General features: G+C 41.1%; 2 protein-coding genes across 6 annotated transcripts in view; both read left to right on the top strand.

The window, feature by feature from the left end:
- LOC103115684 (transcription factor A, mitochondrial-like) overlaps positions 1 to 23455 on the top strand; it is a 146505-nt gene that overhangs the window by 95887 nt on the left and 27163 nt on the right. The window lies entirely within an intron of this gene.
- On the top strand, positions 294 to 13401 carry IL1F10 (interleukin 1 family member 10). Of its 5 annotated transcripts, none has more exons than XM_060187264.1 (6): positions 357 to 373; positions 669 to 748; positions 7939 to 7998; positions 11955 to 12040; positions 12301 to 12428; positions 12708 to 13401. In XM_060187264.1, the coding sequence occupies exons 3-6, from the start codon at positions 7967 to 7969 to the stop codon at positions 12918 to 12920; spliced, it is 459 nt and encodes a 152-aa protein (XP_060043247.1). In that variant the 5' UTR covers positions 357 to 373; positions 669 to 748; positions 7939 to 7966; the 3' UTR covers positions 12921 to 13401. The 5 variants fall into 5 exon arrangements, with proteins under 5 accessions (XP_060043244.1, XP_060043248.1, XP_060043247.1 ...); XM_060187263.1 differs by lacking the exon at positions 357 to 373 and adding an exon at positions 4120 to 4169 and having other exon boundaries at positions 381 to 748; XM_060187261.1 differs by lacking the exon at positions 669 to 748 and having other exon boundaries at positions 294 to 373.

Below are 23455 nucleotides of genomic sequence, written 5' to 3' on the forward strand. Positions count from 1 at the left end.
GGCTAGAGCAGAGCCCACAGAGCAATAAAGGGAAGGTTTTATGAAGATATTTGACCTCACCACTGTTGATCTGGCTGCCCAAACCCTCAATGACAGTGTCAATGACAGTAGCTATAGGCAGGGACCCAACACCTGGCTTCTGCAGAGTCTTTATGGGTGACTCCCCCCCTTCAACAAACATTCATTAACGCTCCCACCTTATCATTATCTATACTGTACTGAAGACATTATGAAATCTGTAGGCTCTTCTTCCTCATCATGGAGCCAATTATATAGATTGTTGCAGGTATGACCCACCCTGAGTAGATGGTATAAACTCAGAGCAGATGCCCTGGAGAGATTACTTGGTGGTTCCAGCATCGAGGATTTGCAGGTCAGTGGTAGGGAGGCAATGTTCTCTTTCTCTTTTTCTCTTCTCCTTTCTGTCAATATTTCTAATATGCTTCCTACCTTTCATTCTTCTTGGTGAGTGCTCTAGAAAAAAGGAATTTCCTCCAAAAAAATACATTAACACACTAAATCAGTCTAGAGTTATATATAAGGAATTTAAGAAGATTAAGTCAATATTTAAAATATTTAGAACCTTGGATTTTAGAAAGTAACTTCAGATGAAATTATCTAGGGTAGTGGTATTCAAAAATGTTTAGTGAGACTTGGGGGTTTTCTAGACATGTCCTGGTATCTGGTACAGCAGTCATTGAAAATATTGGCAGGGTTCTGGTGTCTTTCACTCTTCACTTCAGCAAAAGTAGGTACCTTTTACTTATTTTACTTTTATTAGACATCTATGTAATTTTTTATTATGAAGCTTGGTTTGGAAAAACATGACCTTTCCAATTCTATCATTTCAATGCTAATACATTGGGACAAAAGAGGGTTTTCCAGATGGCAAGATAAATGGATACAAAATCCAGGTCTAGAATCTAATTTTACCACTGAAGTCTGCTATGTGTTTCTCTGCTCTGATCATGAGCACCAATGTGTGTCTCTCAGGATGGTTAGAGAGCCACACGCCATAATTCATGGCTTCAGGAGCATGTTAAGTTCTACAAGAGAAATAAATGTATATATACACAATAACAAACACTTTGGTAGAGTTTAATAGGAGTTCAAGGGTATTAAGCAAAAGATTTATTCAATTCTGATTCATGGAATCAGAGATTGATTTGGAAAGAATTTTAATAACTACACATTCTGATTTCATTACTTTATATATGCTGAAACTGACACTACAAGTTGAGTGATATACCTTAGTATATCTAAGATGTTTCTCTGAGCCAATAATTAGTTCAACAGAACCAGATACTTAGCTCATACATAATGATAATTATGTTCAATTACCCCAGTGCCTAAAGATTTGGAGATGAAGAAGGATGACTTTTGAGAGAGGGAATTCAAAGGCTGAGTATGTCCACTGAGAAGATATGAGAGAAGTCATATGCTTGCAGGAGTGACTTGGTCTCTATGGAGATACAAGTTACAATATACACATTAACCATGGCAGACAGTGGTGAAATAGGCAATCACTACAAATTCTAAAGTAGGGTGTGTGTGTGATAACCACTTGGAATGCAAGTGGTTTTAGGTGCCCCACATAGTGTTGGCTGAGCTGAAGGTAGAAAAATCCAGAATACTTGTCCTAATGAGTGTGTGTGTGTATGTGTATGTGTTTAATTTTTCTTTATTGGGGGATTTGTGGTTTACAGTCAACAGTAAAATACAGTAGTTTGTACATGGGTAACGTTTCTCAGTTTTCCACATGACTTTTCAACCCCCTTTAGGTCATTTTCTGCCAGGACCTGACCTCAATCCCCCAACTCCAGAGTCTTTTACTTTGGTGGAATGAATGTACTTTTTAAAGTAATAATACATTGGGATTAGTTGATAAATCTGTTATAGAATCAGGAAATGTACAAAGTACTGTCAATAACTTTTCGGCTTTTAATATGACTAGAAGAAGATAATGGCAGTGAGAAAAACAACATTGGGAAGGATGAATGGGGTTCTTCTTCTTCTAGCGTTTGCCCTTCTTCCGTAGCCAGTCAACAGCGTCAGGTTGAGCCTGATGTAAAGTTTCGAGACCTCCTTTGAATCTGGAGAGGTGGCAGTCGTTGACTATGTGGGTCATAGTGTGTCTGGAGCTGCAGGGGCAGTTCGGGTCGTCTCTGGCTCCCCAGCGATGGAACATAGCGGCGCACCGGCCATAGCCTGTTCGATAGAGATTGAGGAGGGCCCAATCATAACGTGCTAGGTCAAAGCCGGGTTGATGCTTGCAGGGGTCTGTGATGAGGTGTTTGTTCTTTACCTCAGCTGACTGCCAACTCTGATGAATGGGGTGAGAGGAAGAAAATATTAATTTGACTTTAGATATATTTGACTAGGTATGATGATGAGCTATCCAAACTGGGATGCTCTGTAGACTCCTGGAGAGAAAGTAGGATATTTAGTTTGGGTTTAGGAGAAATGGCACCAAGATAATCACTGGAGTTGTGGAAATGGATGGATTAAATGTAAAAATAACATGTGGAAGAGAAGTGCTTAGGACTTTGACATGTGGCTTCCAGTCTTAAGGATACTCCCAAGAGGAGAGTACGTCCACAACAGACCCGAGAAAGAAAAAATGGAAAAATGTTAAGGAAGTTTATTTATCAGTGTTAAAGGCTCCAAGACAACAGCAATTAAATACCAGGAGAATCCAAACTGTATCAGGCTTCACAAAAGTAACTATCAGCCCTAGGAAGAACAGGTTCTACATCCATAATGTGTAAGAGAAGAAGAAAGAGAGTAGAATAGGTATGATGCAGAAAAGAGGGCAGAGAAAATTCAAGGATATCTGGTGGTGATATTTGATTCAAGATAAGTAAATTGATAAAAGTACAAGTAAACTATAGAATGTCTCCAGAGAGGGATATAAGCCAAAGTCTAGTAAAAGCTCACTCGGGATCAATAGGGAAGAATAAATTTTGAGAATGGAGTGTATGATCCATTGGAAAAGACCATGAAAGATTCTCAGACACAGCACTACAACCTCTGTGATGAATTAGGAAATGACTTATCATTTCTAGTCATTCTATCACAACCTATCCAGAGTTCAGATAAGTATGCCACACATAGGTTCTTTCTTTATTTTACTTTATTGGGAACTTAATGGCATTCAGTATAGTTTTTAACACATAGGCACAATTTCTCATTTCCCCTTGACTGGTGTCTAGGAGACATAACAGGATCCCAAACTCTCTTCATCCTCTCCCCTTCCTTTTTTCCAGAGCCCTTTGCTTTGGTGCAATATGCCCACAGTCCAAGTTTCACTTTTGTTTTCCCTTATTATTCTTTGTTCTTACATTCTACCTAGAAGTGATAGCATTCAGTGTTGGTCTTCCTCTTTCTGGCTTCCCTCACTCAGCACAATGCCTTAGAGCTCTGTCCATGACATTGCACTTAGCCAATATACTACCACTCAGCCCCTGTCCATGATATTGCAAAGGAGATAACTTCATTATTTTTAACAGTTGCATAAGACTCCATAACACATAGAATTCTTTGGGATAGACAATGGGATTTGGAACTGGACCAAAAATAGGAGACTTCTGGTATTCTAGGATGTCTAGTAGGATTGGATATGCACTACATTTCTACTGGCTCTTGAGCTAACATTATCCTGACAGTTCAACTTTGTAGGACCCACTATTTGGTCTGTTCAAGCCAGACCCGGACACAATGACTGGGCTACCTATATTCCTGCTTCTACAGACAAAGAAGGCCCAGTTTTTCAGAGAAACGAAGAGCACAACATCAAGAGAACTTGCATTGAAATCATGCTATCATCTGCCTATCTGGGCTAGGATATATAATCTAATCCTTTACAATTTCAGGACCAGAAACCAACAGCATTTAAATAATTTAATTAGCTGCCCATTTGAAATGCAGTATCAGGTTGGAGAAATATTACAGTGGTTTGATGTCTGAGACCCCAGAGTTCTCAGGTTCAGTCCCTAACATCACCATAAATTAGAGCTGAGCAGTGTTCAGATCTCTCTCTCTCTCTTTCATCCCTCACCTCTCCCTCTCATTAAAATAAAAATAAACAAAATAATTTTCTTTTTTTTTTTTTGCCTCCAGGGTTATCGGTGGGACTCGGTGTCTGTACTATGAATCCACTGCTCCTGGAGGTTATTATTTTTTTCCTTCTGTTGTCCTTATTGTTTATCGTTGTTGTTGTTGTTGTTATTGCTGTCATTGTTGTTGGATAGGACAGAGAGAAATGGAGAGAGGACAGGAAGACAGAGAGGGGAGAGAAAGATAGACACCAGCAGACCTGCTTCACCACTTGTGAAGTGACCCCCCTGCAGGTGGGGAACCGGGGGCTTGAACCGGGATCCTTACATGGGTCCTTGTGCTTTGCACCATGTGTGCTTAACCCTCTGGGCCACCACCCAGCCCCCCCCCCGTTTTTTTTTTTTTTTAAAGAACTGTTGGTACAGGTCCCACCATAGACCAAGGGAATCAGAGTCTGCATTTTAAAGACAGCATCAAGTGATTTATATACTTATTAGAGGTTAAGAAATATTTTAGTGGACTACTTGTCTTATTTAGCTCATCACTGAATCAGTTGCTGAATCAGAAACTTCAGTCCAGGAAACAGCATCCATCAAGAGTCTCCCCAGATGATTTGATGGCCAGATATGTTTGGGAGCCAGTAACTAACTGAACATTTAATTTTTAAAAACTGAAACTTTTTACTACTAATGAAAGTCATGTCATAAAGGAGAGTGTTAAGAGCTGTTAAAATTTTTACTCATAGTACTGTGAGTTATGGGTAGATTAGATTCTATAATGAAGTCAACAGTATTTATTTATATGTGGTTCTCTACACATGTGAATCTAAATGGAATCATAATGTACATATTATTGTTTTCTTTATTGGGGGATTGTTTACAGTTGACAATAAAACACAGTAGTTTATACGTATGTGACATTTCTCAGTTTCCCACATAAGAATTCAATCCCCTCTAGGTCCTCCTGTGTCATCATGTTCCAGGACCTGAACCCTTCCTCCCATACCAGAGTCTTTTATTATGATGCAATACACCAACTCCAGTCCAAGTTTTGCTTTGATACATATTATTTACAGCTTTCATTTTCACTTTCATTGAACATTTTACCATATACATCATTAGTTCTTATTAAGTTTGTCATAATTTTTAAACCAAATCCCAAAGTCCAATTTCTAAGTTCTTGGTATTGCAAAATTTGATGCAACGAGAACTAGAAGACTCTATACACACTAGAGCACATAATTCAGAATGCAGCAAGGACCTGGCTTTAAGCCCTTTCAACTGTACAGGACCACAAAATGCTGCACCAGAAGAAGCTCTCTGAATGGTATATGGGTATTTATTGCACATCTCCTTCTCCCTTTTTATCTGAAATGTAAGGGAGGGGGCAAGCCAGACAAGAGCAATAGAATTATATATGCATGAAATATAGATATGCAAAAAATTAATAATCTATTGTTTTTCTTTAGAATAAGGGTGTCAGGGAGAGTCGTCGGTAGCACAGCAGGTTAAGTGCACATGGCGCGAAGTGCAGGGACCGGCATAAGGATCCCGGTTCAAGCCCCCGGCTCCCCACCTGCAGGGGAGTCGCTTCACAGGCAGTGAAGCAGGTCTGCAGGTGTCTGTCTTTCTCTTCTACTCTCTGTCTTCCCCTCCTCTCTCCATTTCTCTCTGTCCTATCTAACAACAATGATGACAATAATAACTACAACAACAATAAAACCAACAAGGGCAACAAAAGGGAAAATAAATAAAATTAAATTAAAAAAACAAAAAAAAGAATAAAGGTATCAGATGAAATAACAAAGAACATAAAATATTTTACTATTCTGACTCACATAGCCTATATTCATCTAGGATGAATAAGTCTAAACACAATGCTCACCAGCACTTAAACTCCTACTGTAGGGAACTAGAAATGATTAGCTCAAAGTGGCCAGGCAGCTAAACTCACACTAAAACTAGTTCAGCTGCAGGCCTACTTTTTCAGTTTTCTCTAGCCCCCAGGCCATGGAACTCAGTGCTATGGGAACTCAGAAAGCTCTGCTGGTGACATTTTCCTCCTCATCCACTTCCCAAAATGTCCTTCAGTGTTACTTTCTGAGTCATATTCCTTTCTTCCCACCTTCTTTTTCTCCCTTTTCTCTTATTTTCTGCATATTTTTCTTTTCTTTTTTCTTTCCACTTGGTGAGATTAAGATCACTCTGTAAATCTCCAGCCTTAGTCATTCTTGCACTTTACTTTTCTGGGATATTTCCCAGCTCCCAACACCCCAGTGGCTAGATTAGCTGTCAAGTTAGTTTTCTTCCCATGCCAGCTTCTGAAATGGTCTTTCTGAAGGTAATAATTTTAGGGAAAACTCTACAGGCTAGGTTTATCCAATATAAAATAGTAGAATTGGCTATTACTTTGTAGTCTGGGATTTACTAAGGGACACTGGCTTTAGTTTGTATTTCTGAACCTAAAACGTGTAAGTTTCTGTATCTCAAGTTTGTTCTGGTTTTTATCTGGAATAAAGTGGAGTTCAGGTATTCTCTTAGTCTTCATGAATTCATCTGGTTCCTTCAGATGATCTTTCCTAATTCTCTAGGGATACCAGGGAGATCTGCTCTTCACAGGCACTGGGTCCTAGCTGACTCCTAGGTTAGGACAGTACAGGGCAGGACAGGACAGGACAGGACAGGACAGGCCTGTAGTGGCTGTGGGGCCAAATGGACAAGGTTTGATCTGGACTCATCTATAAACTCTGAGTTTGTAGTTCTCAGCCCTGGAAAGTGCTCTTGGATAAGTGATTGGGGGGGGGGGGGGGCTGATACATGACTTTCCCAGGCTAACCACAGTGCCCACATCACAGGCTCTTACCCATGTCATATTTGTTCTCAGACGGTCCAAAATGAGGACGAAACAGAGCTTCTCAGACCTTCCTGAACTGGAGAAACCTGGGTGGATTCTGCAGGCCAGTTATGGATAATATTTACTGGGACACAAATGGCAGGGTGATTCAAGGACTATAGGGCATCTGTCCCTCAACCCCACACACTCTAAAAGCCCTTCTTCTTCCTTCTTCTCCTTCTCCTTCTCCTTCTCCTTCTCCTTCTCCTTCTCCTTCTCCTTCTCCTTCTCCTCCTCCTCCTCCTCCTCCTCCTTCTACTTCTCCTTCTCCTTCTCCTTCTCCTTCTCCTTCTCCTTCTCCTTCTCCTTCTCCTTCTCCTTCTCCTTCTCCTTCTCCTTCTCCTTCTCCTTCTTCTTCTTCTTCTTCTTCTTCTTCTTCTTCTTCTTCTTCTTCTTTTTTCTTTTTGCCTGAAAGGTTATTTCTAGGGCTCAGTGATGGCACTATGAATCCACTGCTCCTGGCAGCCATTTCTTTTCTTTTTTATTTCTTAAATTTTTTAAATATTTTTTTCTTTTTTGTTGCCTTTGTTGTTGTTATTATTGTTGTTGGATAGGATAGAGAGAAATGGAGAGAGGAGGGGAAGACAGAGAGGGGGACAGAATGATAGACATCTGCAGACCTGCTTTACCACTTATGAAGTGACCCCCCTTCAGGTGGGGAGCCAGGGACTTTAACTGGAATCCTTGCACTGGTCAGTGCTGTGTGTGCTTAATCCTCTGAGCCACAGCCCAGCTCCTGCAGCCATTTCATTTCTTTTCTTTTCTTTTTTTTTTTTTTTGGATGGGACAGAGAGAAATTGGGAAAGAAGGGGGAGATAGAGAGGGAGAGAGATAGACATCTGCAGACCTGTTTTACCAGTCATGAAGTTTCCCTTCTGTAGGTAGGGATCTGGGGACTCGAACCCAGATCCTTGCACGGGTTCTTGCACTTAGTACTATGTGTATCTAACCCACCCTCTCTAAAAGCCTTTTTATCTCTTTTTCCCTCAGCAAAGACCAGTCACTTCTGATTGCAGAAATGTGCTCTCTCCCCATGGCCCGATATTACATGTAAGTTTACCAAGAGTCCACCCTTTCCTAATCAGTGGATCTGAGGATGACATGGGAAAGGGGAAGGATGCTGAGTCAGAGGGATGTGACCCTTCTCACCTTAGGAATCTTAAATGCTCCATAATTAAGTTCAATAATAGCCATAGTTGTGATGAATTTCTTTCCTGAATATTGCAAGATGTCCATCATGAGACTGCCTTGCCTCCATCCTGAGAAATCTACAAAGGAAGCAAGGAAATAAGGCTCAAAGAGGACAAATAAGTCACTTGGTGTTTCATAGAGCATGGTATCAGACTCCAAACAATCTATGCCATATTATTATTTTCTCTAAAGGCTCACAGACAAATTCAAGTCTCAGTATTAGCTCCTTTACATGTTGGCCTATGTGGTTTTCAATTTCCAAGCCGGGCTTCCAACTTCTATTTGTACTTCATTTGATATCTGAGTAATTTAAAAAATAATTTACCAAATTATTGTTTATTTTTTATATTTATTTATTCTCTTTTGTTGCCCTTGTTGTTTTTTATTGTTGTAGCTATTGTTGTTGATGTTGTCATTGTTGGATAGGACAGAGAGAAATGGAGAGAGGAGGGGAAGACAGAAAGAGAGACACCTGCAGACCTGTTTTACCTCCTGTGAAGTGCTTCCCCTGCAAGTGGGGAGCCAGGGGCTCAAACTGGGATCCTTATGCTGCTCCTTGCACTTTGCATGTGCACTTAACCTGCTGCACTACTGCCCAACTCCCGTCTATTTTTTTCTAACCTACACTAAACCCTTTAAGGAATGAGATGAGGCATAAAATAATGAAGCAAGATTGATCTCTGGGATGAATTTCCTCAAGCCCTTCAAGACCTCATCCTGCTTTTAAGTATGGGGGGGGGGCATTCTGGGTCTCCAGGTAGTTGCAACCTGACTTAGAAAGGAAGATCCAAGTGCACAGAACACTAATGACAAGATTTAAGTCAACACATTGGAAAATCTAGCTCAGGTTCTAGTCATTAGGCAGAATGTTGCTGGCAGATGAGAAATTTATACACAGGTCTTGGTTGTTCAGATTGTAGAGACAATACCAGTTGACAAACCCAAGCTCTTTATAGACTTTTACTTCTATTAAATTAGTGAACATGCTTTAAACATGTATAGTCTATAGTTAAAGGTTATTTGGAGAGAGAAATCTAAGGTAATGGCCTTGACCCTGAAGTTTTGCTCTATAAGGCAGTGAGGTTTCTCAGGTCCTGACAGTAGTTGACAAACATCTTGGAAACCAGCCAGGCAACCGAGCTAATAACTGCTTGACTTTGATGTTGCACTCATTCACCATGGATTCTTCTGGCTTCCTTGGCATGTATTTACCCCACCAGGCTGGTTATTAAAACCACAAACGACTATAATCAGGACGTGCTCCAGTTCTCTTCTCACCTTCAATATTTGGCAGCCACAATGTGACTCACCCCAGAGCACACCTAGCCCTGACTGGGCAGCCATATTGACATACTTATTGCCCCATATGATTTTAATTTTATTCTGATTTACAGATTTTATTGTGTAAAAAGCTATTTTTTTAAAAAAATATTTATAAAAAGGAAACACTGACAAAAAAACATAGGGTAAGAGGGGTACAACTCCACACAATTCTTACCACCAGAAGTCCATTTCCCATCCCCTTCCCTGATAACTTTCCTATTCTTTATCCCTTTGGGAGTATGGGTCCAGGGTCATTATAGGGTCCAAAATGTGGAAGGTCTGGCTTCTATAATTGCTTCCCTGCTGAACATGGGCCTTGGCAGGTCGATCCATACTCCCAGCCTGTCTCATTCCCTGGTGGAGCGGGTCTCTGGGGAAGTGGGTTTCCAGGGCACATTGGTGGGGTTGTCTGCCCAGGTAAGTCTGGTAGGCATCATGTTAGCATTTGGAACCTGGTGGCTGAAAAAAGTTAACATATAAATCCAAACAAATTGTTCACTAGTCATGAACCTAAAGGCTGGAATAGTGCAGATGAAGATTTGGGGGTTTCCGTTTTGTAGATAGTTAGTAGTCCTATTTTAGTTTTATTCCAAAGGACCCATGACTATACTAGTTTTTGTTTTTTTTTTCTGAGCCTGCCATCTGACATGCAGGTAGATCCAAGTTATTGGCTGGGGAGATGACGTCATGGCTGGAAAAGGACCAGAAAGCTGGATCATGGAATAGAGTAGCTCCCAAATATGGGAAAGGTATATAAATATTATTTTTTAAAAAAAACATTTATTTATTTATTTATTTATTCCATTTTGTTGTCCTTGTTGTTTTATTGTTGTAGTTATTACTGATGTCGTTGTTGTTAGATAGGACAGAAAGAAATGGAGAGATGAGGGGAAGACAGAGAGAGGGGGAAAGAAAGACACCTGAAGACCTGCTTCACCGCTTGTGAAGCGACTCCCCTGCAGGTGGGGAGCCAGGGCTCAAACTGAGATCTTCACACTGGTCCTTGTGCTTTGCACCATGAGTCCTTAAAAATATTACTGACTGTAAACCCCATCTATTTGATCTGATCTGGGGCCAATATTCAGCTTAGGAGCCTATGTGACCTCTGCATCCCTGTAGATCTGAGCTCACATTCTGTGGTCATGAGTAGTAATGTTCCAAGCTGCCCCAATTTCAGGACCCATCTTCCTCAGGTGGAACATAGAGTATATTGTTCAGCCTCCCTTCGGAGGATGGAACATTCTCTACCATTGCTGATCCACGTTGAGGGCAAGGTCCTATGGGGGTCCACAAAGGGATCTATTGTGTTGTTCCTGATAGAGATGACCAGTATTGTTACTGGTCATTGTTGGCGAGAGGGATTTATTCGAGGACTAGGCCCATCATGTCTGTGTGGGAATCTCAGGACTATCAAACTAGGGCCCCAGCTGATGGAGTGGCCTGATAGTGACTAAAGAGTCATCGTTAAAGTATGCCAGTGTCTTGTCCTTATTCAACTGTAAAAACCTATTTTTTGTTGTCTGGAACCCAGCCCCACTAGGGAAAGAGAGAGGCAAGCTGGGAGTATGGATTGACCTGTCAACGCCCATGTTCAGCCAAGAAGCAATTACAGAAGCCAAACCTTCCATCTTCTGCATCCTACAATGATCTTTGGTCCATAATCCCAGAGGGTTAAAAAATAGGAAAGTTATCAAGGGAGGGGATGGGATATGGAGTTCTGGTGGTGGGAATTGTGTGGAGTTGTACCCCTTTTATCCTATTGTTTTGTCAGTGTTTCCTTTATATAAATAAAAAATTATAAGAGATATTAAGAAAAAACCCATTTTAATATCTGAGAATCAAAATACACTTCATTATCTCCTCAATGTATCCCTATACTGAAATAAATAAACTATTACAAAAAAATGGAATAGCTCCAGAAAAATCTGGAATAAGATTCTCTGTATCTCAGAGAAATCTGAACCCCATTAAGAAATTTCCTAGCAGCCAGTGAGATATCTCACCTGCAGAGGACACATATTTTGCTATGCATCAACCCCCTGGTATATGACATGGAATTACTACAGTCCTTGGGGAAACTTTGGCACTTTCTTTGTTCTCTCTATGCCTCCTCTCTTTCTATCTGAAAAAAAAAAAAAAGAAGTCTCAGAGCAATGAAGTCAAGGAGATAACAAAAGGGAAATTTATCAGGAAAGTGGTCGAAAAAAGCTGCATATTCAGAAAAACTCACTCTTCTTTTGAAGGCACTGATTTCCCTCACTGTCCTGGGGGATACCCCCTTATATCAACACAAGAGATCTAGCCTCTGAATGGCACAGCTCCCATGCCATGAATCTGGCTGGGTCCTTACCTGCTCTTGTGGGATGTGTCACTCACTGCCCAGTTGTCAATGAGAGAATAACCCTCAAACTGTCTAATGATTCAGAACAAGGGCTTAGAGGTGCAGTAGTATCTGAAGGGAGTCAGTAGTCAGAATTCTCATCCTATTCCAGAATTAAGGACTCAGAGCAGCAAGCTCTGTATATGAGAGGTGACCAGCTACTGGTGGGAAATCCCAACACAGACAACTGCTATGCAGGTGAGCACCCCCTGGAACTCATCCTTGCTCTATTGCTCCATCTATTACAGGTATCCCCTTTTCACTCCTCTTCCTCCTTTTTATGACAGGTAGCAGCTGAGCCCCATTCTTAGTGAGGGGGTCATGACCCCGTGGGAGTCTCAGTCACATTGCAGCCAGTTTGCAGGGTGTTTCCTGGTCTGGTTTCTCTCTACCCAAACCTTAGCTCTCTGACAATTTTCAACCCCCATCTCCTGGCTCTCTTTTCTATTCCCTACCAGAGAAGATTTGCATACTTCCCAACAGAGGCCTAGATCGCATGAAGTTCCCTGTCTTCTTGGGGACCCAAGGGGGGAGACGCTGCTTAGCATGTGTGGAGAAAGAGGAGGGGCCTTCCCTGCAGCTGGAGGTGAGACTATGTCCCATCCTGGGGGATTCTGTACATCTGACATGGTCTCTAGTGCACTCTGATTTCTCTGTGCCTTATCTGTAACTCCAGGCAGGTCCACACCTCCCTCTCCTCTAGGTTCCCACACTATCCCCCCCCCTCTCCCAGCCCCCAGTGCCAGAGTCTACAGAAAGGAGTTTCCTGGGTAAATAGCTTTTCTGCCAAGTCTCTCACTGTGGAGTCTCTAGGGTTGACACTTCAATAAATGCTCACCTGTAGCTGGCTGCTTTGTTCCCACAGGATGTGAATATTGAGGACCTGTATAAAGGAGGAGAGGAGGCCACACGCTTCACCTTCTTCCAGAGAAGCTTGGGCTCTGCTCTGAAACTTGAGGCTGCTGCCTGGCCTGGTTGGTTTCTCTGTGGTCCATCTAAGCCCCAGCAGCCTGTTGGACTCACCAAGGAGAGTGAGTTATCAGCCCATACTGAATTCTATTTTGAACAAAGTTGGTAGGGAAGCATAAGACTGAGTTTCAGGCTGGAGTTATCAAACCCAGCTTATCTTATTCAGAGTCTGTAGAAGACAGAATAGTAACTCCCTAATAATGTCCATATCCTAATCCACAGAATCTGCTGATACATTATCTTCCTAGGCAGATGGAACTCTGTATATACAATAAAAAAACGAGTCTTGGGATGGAGAATCTATCTTGGGTGATCTCAGAGCGTTCATTGTAGTCTTCAAAGTCCTCCTAAAAAAAGAAGCAGGTAGTAAGAGCCAGAAAGAAACTAGAAGATAGTATGCTGATGACTTTGAATATGGAGACAGGAAATTATGAGCAAAAAAAGTCCAGTTTGTTTCCGCAGTGGGAAAAGGGAAGGGAGCCATTCTTAGAGCAGCCCTGTTGACACCCTGATTTTTAGTTCTGTGAGGCCCATTTTAAACTTCTGATTTCTGGAACCATAAAATAATAAACTTGTGCTGTTTTAAGCTATTGCATTTATGATAACTTGTTGGAATAACAATGGAAACTAGCACACGCCATTCCCAGTAGCACTCAAGGTAGTCTTGGAGCAAAATTTTTTAGATTCTGCAGGATTCTGATAGAAACAAATATTGGATGTTATAGCACTGGATATTTATGAGTTAGAAACTGTAGCAACTTATGATAGGTACAGTTCAGAGATACCAAGAATAGTTTTCTCCCACATCTCAAGACCTGCTCCTTAATTTCTACACCTCCCTGGTGACCACACCAAAAACTTCATTTCACAACTATCCATCAAAACGACAATTATGAAAATACCTGGGAGAAGCACATTTTATTTATATATTTATTTATTTATTATTAACAGTGGGCTACAAGAATGTAATATTACAGGGTATAGTTCTACACCACATCCAAAACCAAATTTCTCTGTATCCACCCTTCCACTGCTCAAAATAAACATCATACTTCTCACAAAATTTTAAAAATGGTTTATTCGCATCTGGTTGTTTTTTTCTACAAGAACACATGTAACAGTTCTATAGGTGCCACATATAAATGAAACCAAACATCCAGTAGTCTTTTATCTCTTTACTTATTTCTGTAAGCATAAGCACCTCCAGTGCCATTTATTTTGTCCTGAATGACACAATATCATCTTTTTTTTTTTTTTTTTTTTTTACGAGAAGCACATTTTCAATCTTATGTGTAGTAAGTTGGTAGGGAATACAGGACATCCTATTTAAGGTGGCCAGGTATGGGTTTAGAGGAAGTAAAGCATGAATAGAGGGCATGCAGGTAAAGGCCAAGGGAGGTCTGGAGATAGGTGAGAATATTTCAGGAAGAATCACACTTAAAGTCATGAGTGTGCCACCCATGTGTTAGTGCACACATGCTCATGTACATAAATGTATACATATGTAAATGTGTTGTGCATGAGCCAATATTTGCATGAATATGTGCACACACACACACACACACACACACATATATATATATATATATATATATATATCTGAAAGAATGTCTATGCATACAGTGTGTCTATGGATGTGCCAGACACAGGCAGCAGCTTATGCACAGATGATTCTAAGAAACACTGGAGCAACTTTTTACAAGAGGCTGATCTGTTCAGAATCTCCTCTAAACTTTATCTCCTCAATCATTTCAGCCAGGATTCAAAATTTTCATATCATAGCCCATGTTCACACAGAACCAGGAGACAGCATAAACAAGTGTTTAAGATGTCTTCCACAAATTTCCACAGGCAGCACAACATGTGGCAAAGCCCGGGATTCCTAAGACCAGATTTAAGGAGGAAAAGGAAAAGTAAAGACTTTAAAGAACAAAATTAATATCCTGGATATAAACACTGGCATTTGAATCATTCAACTACATTTCCAGTGGAATTTTACAATGGTGTAACAAAAACAAAACAAAACAAAACAAAACAAAAGGTTTTGTAGTGATTCTGTTAAAAAAAAAAGATAAAAAGTCTATTGTATGAAATTGTACCCCTATTATCCTATAATTTTGTCAATCATTATTAAATAACTAATAAAAATAATAAAAAACAAAGGTCTATTTATTTACAAAGCATATTCTAATCTGCTACTGAAAGGCACAAATTCTGAGCAATCCAGCAGCATCTGGAGTATTTCTAAATCTTAAGAGATTGCAGTGAGGATTTGGGGCTGCAGGTGGCGACAAAGATCAACTTCTGCACTACCTTCTGGAGGTTGACACTATGTCATTAATTGTCCACAGGGCTCCTCAGTGTTAAACATTGCTCCAAGGCATAGAGTCAAAGCAGTATGATACTGAAATAAAAATAGGCACATAGGTCAATAAAGTAGGGTTGAGAGACCATAACTAAATCTTTACACATACGGACAGTAAATTTACAACAAAATGGGCAGCCTAAAAATGAACCCACACATATACAGTCACCTAATATATGACAAAACTAGATAGGGTAAAGAAAGACTGTTCAACAAATGGTGTTAGAACTATATGCCACCAAGCTAAAGAATCTGGAAGAAATGGAAAAATTCCTAGAAGCATATGCCCTTCCAAAACTCAACCAAGAAGAACTACAAAATCTAAATGCACCTATCACAGACAAGAAATTGAAACCGTTATTAAGAATCTCCCCAACAACAAAAGTCCTGGACCAGATGGCTTCACAAATGAATTCTACAAAACTTTCAGGAAATAGCTAGTACCCATACTTCTTAAGCTTTTCCATAAGATTGAAGAAACAGGAATACTCCCTTCCACCTTCTATGAAGCCAACATCACCCTGATACCAAAAGCTGATAGGGACAGAACAAAAAAGGAAAACTACAGACCAATATCTCTGATGAACATAGATGCCAAAATATTAAACAAGATGTTGGTCAACCGGATACAGCAACATAACAAAAAGATTGTTCATCGCGACCAAGTGGGATTCATCCCAGGAATGCAAGGCTGGTTCAACATCCGTAAGTCAATCAATGTCATTCACCACATCAATAAAAGCAAAGCCAAAAACCACATGATTATCTCAATAGATGCAGAGAAAGCCTTTGACAAAATCCAACACCCATTCATGCTCAAAACTCTACAAAAAATGAGAATAGATGGGAAATTCCTCAAGATAGTGGAGTCTACATATATCAAACCTACAGCCAACATCATACTCAATGGACAGAAGCTGAAAGCATTCCCCTTCAGATCGGGGACTAGACAGGGCTGTCCACTGTCACTGTTACTCTTCAACATAGTATTGAAAGTTCTTGCCATAGCAATCAGGCAAGAGAAAGAAATCAAAGGAATACAGATTGGAAGGGAAGAAGTCAAGCTCTCACTATTTGCAGATGATATGATAGTATACATAGAAAAACCTAAAGAATCCAGCAGAAAACTACTGGAAGTTATTAGGCAGTATAGCAAGGTGTCAGGCTACAAAATCAATGTACAAAAATCAGTGGCATTTCTTTATGCAAACACTAAATCTGAAGAAGAAGACATCAAGAAATCACTCCCATTTACTGTTTCAGCAAAACCAATCAAATACCTAGGAATAAAGTTGACCAAAGAAGTAAAAAACTTGTATGCTGAAAACTGTGAGTCGCTACTCAAGGAAATAGAAACTGATCCCAAGAAATGGAAAGATATCCCATGCTCATGGATTGGAAGAATAAATATCATCAAAATGAATATTCTCCCCAGAGCCATATACAAATTTAATGCAATACCCATCAAAGTTCCACCAAGCTTCTTTAAGAGAATAGAACAAACACTACAGTCATTTATCTGGAACCTGAAAACGCCTAGAATTGCCAAAACCATCTTGAGGAAAAGAAACAGAAATGGAGGCATCACACTCCCAGACCTTAAACTATATTATAAAGCTATCATCATCAAAACAGCATGGTACTGGAACAAAAATAGGCACACAGACCAGTGGAACAGAATTGAAAGCCCAGAAATAAATCCCTACACCTATGGACATCTAATCTTTGATAAGGAGGCCCAAAGGATTAAATAGAAAAAGGAGGCTCTCTTCAATAAATGGTGCTGGGAAAACTGGGTTGTAACATGCAGAAGAATGAAACTGAACCACTTTATCTCACCAGAAACAAAAGCCAAATCCAAATGGATCAAAGATCTAGATGTCAGACCAGAAACAATCAAATACTTAGAGGAAAACATTGGTAAAACACTTTCCCACCTACACCTCAAGGACATCTTTGATGATACAAACCCAATTGCAAGGAAGACTAAAGCAGAAACAAACCAATGGGACTACATCAAATTGAAAAGCCTCTGCACATCCAAAGAAACTATTAAACAAACAGAGAGACCCCTCACAGAATGGGAGAAGATCTTCACATGCCATACATCAGACAAGAAACAAATCACCAAAATATATAAAGAGCTCAGCAAACTTAGCACCAAAAAAGCAAATGACCCCATCCAAAAATGGACAGAGGATATGAGCAAAACATTCACTCCAGAGGAGATCCAAAAGGCTAACAAACATATGAAAAACTGCACTAGGTCACTGATTGTCAGAGAAATGCAAATTAAGACAACACTAAGATATCACCTCACTCCTGTAAGAATGACATACATCAAAAAGGACAGCAGCAACAAATGCTGGAGAGGTTGTGGGGACAGAAGAACCCTTTTACATTGCTGGTGGGAATGTAAATTGTTACAACCTCTGTGGAGAGCAGTCTGGAAAACTCTCAGAAGGCTAGACATGGACCTTCCATATGATCCAGTAATTCCTCTCCTGGGCTTATATCCCAAGGACTCCATAACACCCAACCAAAAAGAGGTGTGTACTCCTATGTTCATAGCAGCACAATTCATAATAGCTAAAACCTGGAAGCAACCCAGGTGCCCAACAACAGATGAGTGGCTGAGAAAGCTGTGGTCTATATACACAATGGAATACTATGCAGCTATCAAGAACAATGAATCCACCTTCGCTGACCCATCTTGGACAGAGCTAGAAGGAATTATGTTAAGTGAGCTAAGTCAGAAAGATAAAGATGAGTATGGGATGATCCCACTCATCAACAGAAGTTGAGTAAGAAGATCTGAAAGGGAAACTAAAAGCAGGACCTGACCAAATTGTAAGTAGGGCACCAAAGTCAAAACCCTGTGGTGAGGAGTAGACATGCAGCTTCCTGGGCCAGTGGGGGGTGGGAGTGGGTGGGAGGGATGAGTCACAGTCTTTTGGTGGTGGGAATGGTGTTTATGTATGTTGTTAAAATTCGGAGGCTCCAGTTGGTCGGGATAGCTTCACAGGCGGGTAACAGAGACGACCAGACACACGGCTGGACAGGGAAGCTGTATTTCTTTATTTAAGAACAACGATTCATAAACTAACCCAAACTAATCACCAAACAGAACTCTGTTGCCTCTTTCCCCCGTGACGGCGCCAAGCACTCTCTAACTCTCCAACTCTCCAACTCTTGAACTCTCGAACTCTGGAACCCTCCCGGTGTTCTTTGGGATGGGGCCAAGTGGGCCCGTGTAATTAGCAGGACTGATCCAATTTTCTTGGCGGGGGAGAGCTAGAACAGCCCAATGTAAAGCATACAACAATTCCCCCTTTTCTTTTTAACTAAATGACTACAGTATCAAGGGTGTGGGGTGAACAGAAACCTATATTGTACAGGCATTTTTAAAAAAAGAAACTGGCACAAACATGGAGTAAACATGTAAGCAAGTAACAAGAACCAGTGTGCTGCCAAGGGAAGGCCTGAGGGGGCCATGTTTTGCCTCTGTGGGCAAAACTTTATCAGCTTAAAAAAACATTTCTTGCCTCTGGGGGGCGTACTTGTCTCGACAGGGGGTGCATGGGGGTGGGGAACGGCCTAGAGTCCCAAAGGCAGCTGGCTGCAATTTACTTACTATGAAACAAAACTTGTTATTAGCATAGCCAAAGCACAATCTAACGTTTCTAATAGAGAAAGAATTTGACACTTTTACATATCAACAACGTCTTTTTAACCTTTTGTTACACCCATTCAAGATGGAGACACACCCTAGGTGTGCGCAGGAAAGGAAACCTCAGGCATGAGAATAATTAGCATAGCCATTGTGTGATCTACCATTTCTAATAGAGAAGGTAATAGAGAGTTTTACATATCAACAAGTCTATTTAACCTTTTGTTCAGACCAACTTAGTTAAAATATATTGATTGTTAACTAATTTTTACCTCAGACTTTAAATGTAAGTTAATTTTATCTTTATGAGAATTACGTTGAAGACCTTTTTCATTTAACTTTGACTAGTAAGAATTTAGCCTTAAAGTTACTGTTTACCAAACTTTAAACATACACATAAACATGGTCATTAATACAGAAGGAGAGAAACCTTTGTTACGAAGACATGTCATTTTAAACACGAATTTAAATCTGTACTGTCTTAGTTGTTGTGGGGGTGCATTGTCCAGTGATGGTCTCTTGGGCAGCTTCACTTCAAGGAATTGCAGGTTGCGATCTCTGTACAAATCTCTGTGTACTCCAGCTTGTCTGCCTTCAGACTGGAGATGAGGATCTCTGCCAGGATGTCCAGTTTTGACAGGGAGCCCGGGAGGTTCGGGATCATTCCAGAATTCATAGCACAAGGGCGGGCAGGCCAGCCTTGTAGAAGGCACGGGCTGAGGTGCCTAGGGGTGGCGGCCATGATAGGCCGCCATGGCCCTGCCCCATGGCCCTGTCATATCTGCTGCCCTTCTTGCAGTGGCTGAGCAGCGAGCCATGCGGTGGAGAGCCGGCTCTTGTGGGCTGGCCTCGGGCTCTTGAATATTGGCCTCGGGCTCTTGCGTGTTGGCATCGGGCTCCAGTGTGTTGGCATCGGGCTCCAGTGTGTTGGGATCGGGCTCCTGTGTGGTGGCATCGGGCTCCAGCGTGTTGGTGTCGGGCTCCTGTGGGCTGCAGGGCTGTGGGGCTGCGGGCGCGGTGCACGGGGTTGTCTGGGAGCAGCCGGCTGGCTGGCTGTTTAGCCAGGTGGAAACAGCAGCTCCGCACCTCACCTCCTGCCTGCTGGCTATTTTCGCTGGCTGTTCTGAGTTCGCCTGAGCTAGTGGAAACCACAGAGTGGTCCAGAGATAAATGTTCCAGAAACAGCAAAACAGTCTCATGAAGAAAGAGCAGAGGCCTTTGGAGATCTCTTCACAAGCAGAAGAGAAGGCCATAGTACATAGATAGCTAAATTGTCTTCACTTATCTGAGAGATGCGCAGGTCAGGTCTACGTGGGCACCATTTGTTGTTAAAATTCAGAGGCTCCAGTTGGCCGGGCTAGCTTCACGGGCGGGTAACAGAGATGACCAGACACATGGCTGGGCAGGGAAGCTGTATTTCTTTATTTAAGAACAACGATTCATAAACTAACCCAAACTAATCACCAAACAGAACTCTGTTGCCTCTTTCCCCCGCGACGGCGCCAAGCACTCTCTAACTCTCCAACTCTCCAACTCTCGAACTCTCAAACTCTGGAACCCTCCCGGGGTTCTTTGGGGTGGGGCCAAGCGGGCCCGCGAAATTAGCAGGACTGATCCAATTTTCTTGGCGGGGGAGAGCTAGAACAACCCAATGTAAAGCATACAACATATGTACACTCCTAGTAAAATGTAGTCATATAAATCACTAGTTAGTTAATATGAGAGGGGGAAAATTAATTGTATTTCTTGAAGTTTTTCAAAACACAAACTGAATCTTTTCAATATATAGGCTATGTAATTGATATGCAAACTCTCTCAAAAGTCTAGACCAAGTAGATCAGAAGCATCCAATAGCACAGCTATATACAAGATACTGGGTACTATACAGCAAACCCTAACAAAAGGACTTTTCAAAGTTAACCCAATTACCAATTAATGTGATGATAACATTAACTATCGATTGTCTTTTGGAACCCTAAGACAGCAGGAACCTCATATCTCCACTACAGAGCCTCTACTTCCCCCAGTCCTGGAAGCCTTGGATAGGGCCCACTTTCCCGTATGCCTCTCCCAATCCATATCAAATAATATTGCATCTGCCGATCACAAACTAACCAATGCAACGATTGCCACCTCAACATGCTTCACTTCAGACTGTGTCCAGAGACTTCACGTGTGGAATGACAACCCTTCAGCTTCATTACTCGGTCACCAGGTTCCAGATGTCATCAGGATGCTGGCCAGGCTTCCCTGGACTGAAGACCCCACCAATGTGTCCTAGAGCTCAGCTTCCCCAGAGACCCACACTGCTAGGGAAAGAGAGAGGCAGACTGGGAGTATGGACCCACCAGTCAACGCCCATGTTCAGCGGAGAAGCAATTACAGAAGCCAGACCTTTTACGTTCTGCAACCCTCAATGACCCTGGGTCCATGCTCCCAGAGGGATAGAGAATGGGAAAGCTATCAGGGGAGGGGGTGGGACATGGAGATTGGGTGGTGGGAGTTGTGTGGAGTTGTACCCCTCCTACCCTATGGTTTTGTTAATTAATCCCTTCTTTAAAAAGTAAGAAAGAAAGAAAGAGAGAAAGAAAGAAAGAAAGAAAGAAAGAAAGAAAGAAAGAAAGAAAGAAAGAAAGAAAGAAAGAAAGAGCTATAGGTGATCCTGGATGTAGCACAGTGGATAAAACATTGGACTCTCAAGAATGAGGTCCTGAGTTCAATCCCCAGCAGCACATGTACCAGAGTGATGTCTGGTTCTCTCTCTCTCTCTCTTCCTATGATCTTCATGAATAAATAAAATTTAAAAAGAAAGAAAGAAAGAAAGAAAGAAAGAAAGAAAGAAAGAAAGAAAGAAAGAAAAAGTAGCAGCTAAGGGAATCCATTAGCACTAAATCAGACTTCTAAGAGATTCTAAAGGAACATAGATAAAATGAAAATACAGGATGACCTCATACATAGAGGTGAATAAAGCAATGAAAAGAAGGAAAGCCTAATGGAAGCTGTGCATTCAAACTACATCTGTGGTTAACAAACAGGGCTGGGGGAGTTTCCTGAGGTGGGGGAGGTAATCCACACAAAATGGACATTGGTGGACAGATATTGGTGCTGTGATTGGGGTGGTGATGGAGCACTCTATTTTTTAAAAAAATATATTTATTTTTTTATTCTAAAAAAAAATGGTGTTGAGAAAATTGGATGGCTACATGTAGGAAAGTGAAAACAGATCACCACTTAACACCATACACTAACATCAAATCAAAATGGACCAAATACCTGGATACTAGACAACAAACTCTAAAATGTATAGAAGAAAACATTGGTGAAACATTGAAGGATCTTGACATCAAATATTTATTGGAGACTCAACCCCAAGTAGCTGGAAAATGAAAACCTCTATGTTCAGACTTTCATTATTCACAATAGCCAAAGAATGGAAGCAGCTTAAATGCCCATCAACAGATGAAATAGTCCATGGAATACTACTCTGCAATCATAAAAGATATTATTATGTCCTTTGGGACAAAATGGGTGGAACTGGAGGTGATTGTGCTTAAAGAAATAAAGAGATGAAAAACAACTACTACTGAGTCAGGACAAGGTGGTGATGCACCTGGTTAAACACTCACATTACAGTGCACAAGGACCCAGGTTCAAGCCCCTGATGCCCACCTTCAGGGGGAAAGCTTCACAAGTGGTGAAGCAGTGATGCAGGTGTCTCTCTGTTTCTCTCCCTCTCTACCTCCCCCTCCCTTCTCCATTTCTCTTTGTCTCTATCCAATAATAAATAATTATTTTTTACAAAGAAAAACAACTACTGGAGGTTTCAGTCATGTGTGCAATCTAGAGAATTACTACACATGAACTTGGAAAAAGAACAAAACCCAGCAAACTGTCTCTATGACTTTGTGAGAACTATGGTGGTTATCTTTGGAAGGTGAGAGGATAGGGGGACCAAACTTTGGTGGTGGTTGCAGTATGGAACTATACCCTGTAATCTTCTATTCGTGTAACCCATGACTAGTCACAAATAAAAATTGGAAAAAATTACAACAAAGAAGTCATGAACATAAAGTAGAAAAATGAAACAAGTTGTTTTAGGAAAACTGGATAGCCACATGCAACAGAATTAAACAGGAGCACTATTTAATTATATACACACAAGTTTCCAACATGGACTAAGATTTAAATATTAGGAGGACAGTGGCTCACCCAGGGCTATACTATGTACAAGGACCAAGGATTAAGCCCTTGACCTACAGCGGGGAAACTTCATAAGTGGTGTAGTAGATTTTCAGCTGTCTTTCTTTCTCTCTTTCTACCTCCTTCCCTACTCTCACTTTCTATTTGTCCTGTCTAATTAAAAATATAAAGGAGAAAAATGGCTGTGGAGAGTGATGGATCACTGTGTAGGCACTGAGCTTCAGTGACAGCCCTGGTGAGGGGAAAAATGATAGACTTAAATAATAGACTTCAAATCATTAAACATATCAAAGAAAATTTAGACAAAATATTCCATTGCATCAGGGGTGTCTTTGGATGGATACTTGCTTTAGTGGCAAAGGAAACAAAAGTGAAAATAAGCGAATGGTACTACCTCACAGTGAAAAGC

The sequence above is a fragment of the Erinaceus europaeus genome, chromosome 3 (genome assembly GCF_950295315.1).
Source record: "Erinaceus europaeus chromosome 3, mEriEur2.1, whole genome shotgun sequence".
Classification (NCBI taxonomy): Eukaryota; Metazoa; Chordata; class Mammalia; order Eulipotyphla; family Erinaceidae; genus Erinaceus; species Erinaceus europaeus.

Coding starts and splice junctions, on each gene's coding strand:
- IL1F10 (XM_060187261.1), top strand. CDS start 327: ATGCCCTGGAGAGATTACTTGGTGGTTCCAGCATCGAGGATTTGCAG. Junction 374..7,938: donor CCAGCATCGAGGATTTGCAG/GTCAGTGGTAGG, acceptor TTTTTCCCTCAG/CAAAGACCAGTCACTTCTGA. Junction 7,999..11,954: donor CCCATGGCCCGATATTACAT/GTAAGTTTACCA, acceptor ATCCTATTCCAG/AATTAAGGACTCAGAGCAGC.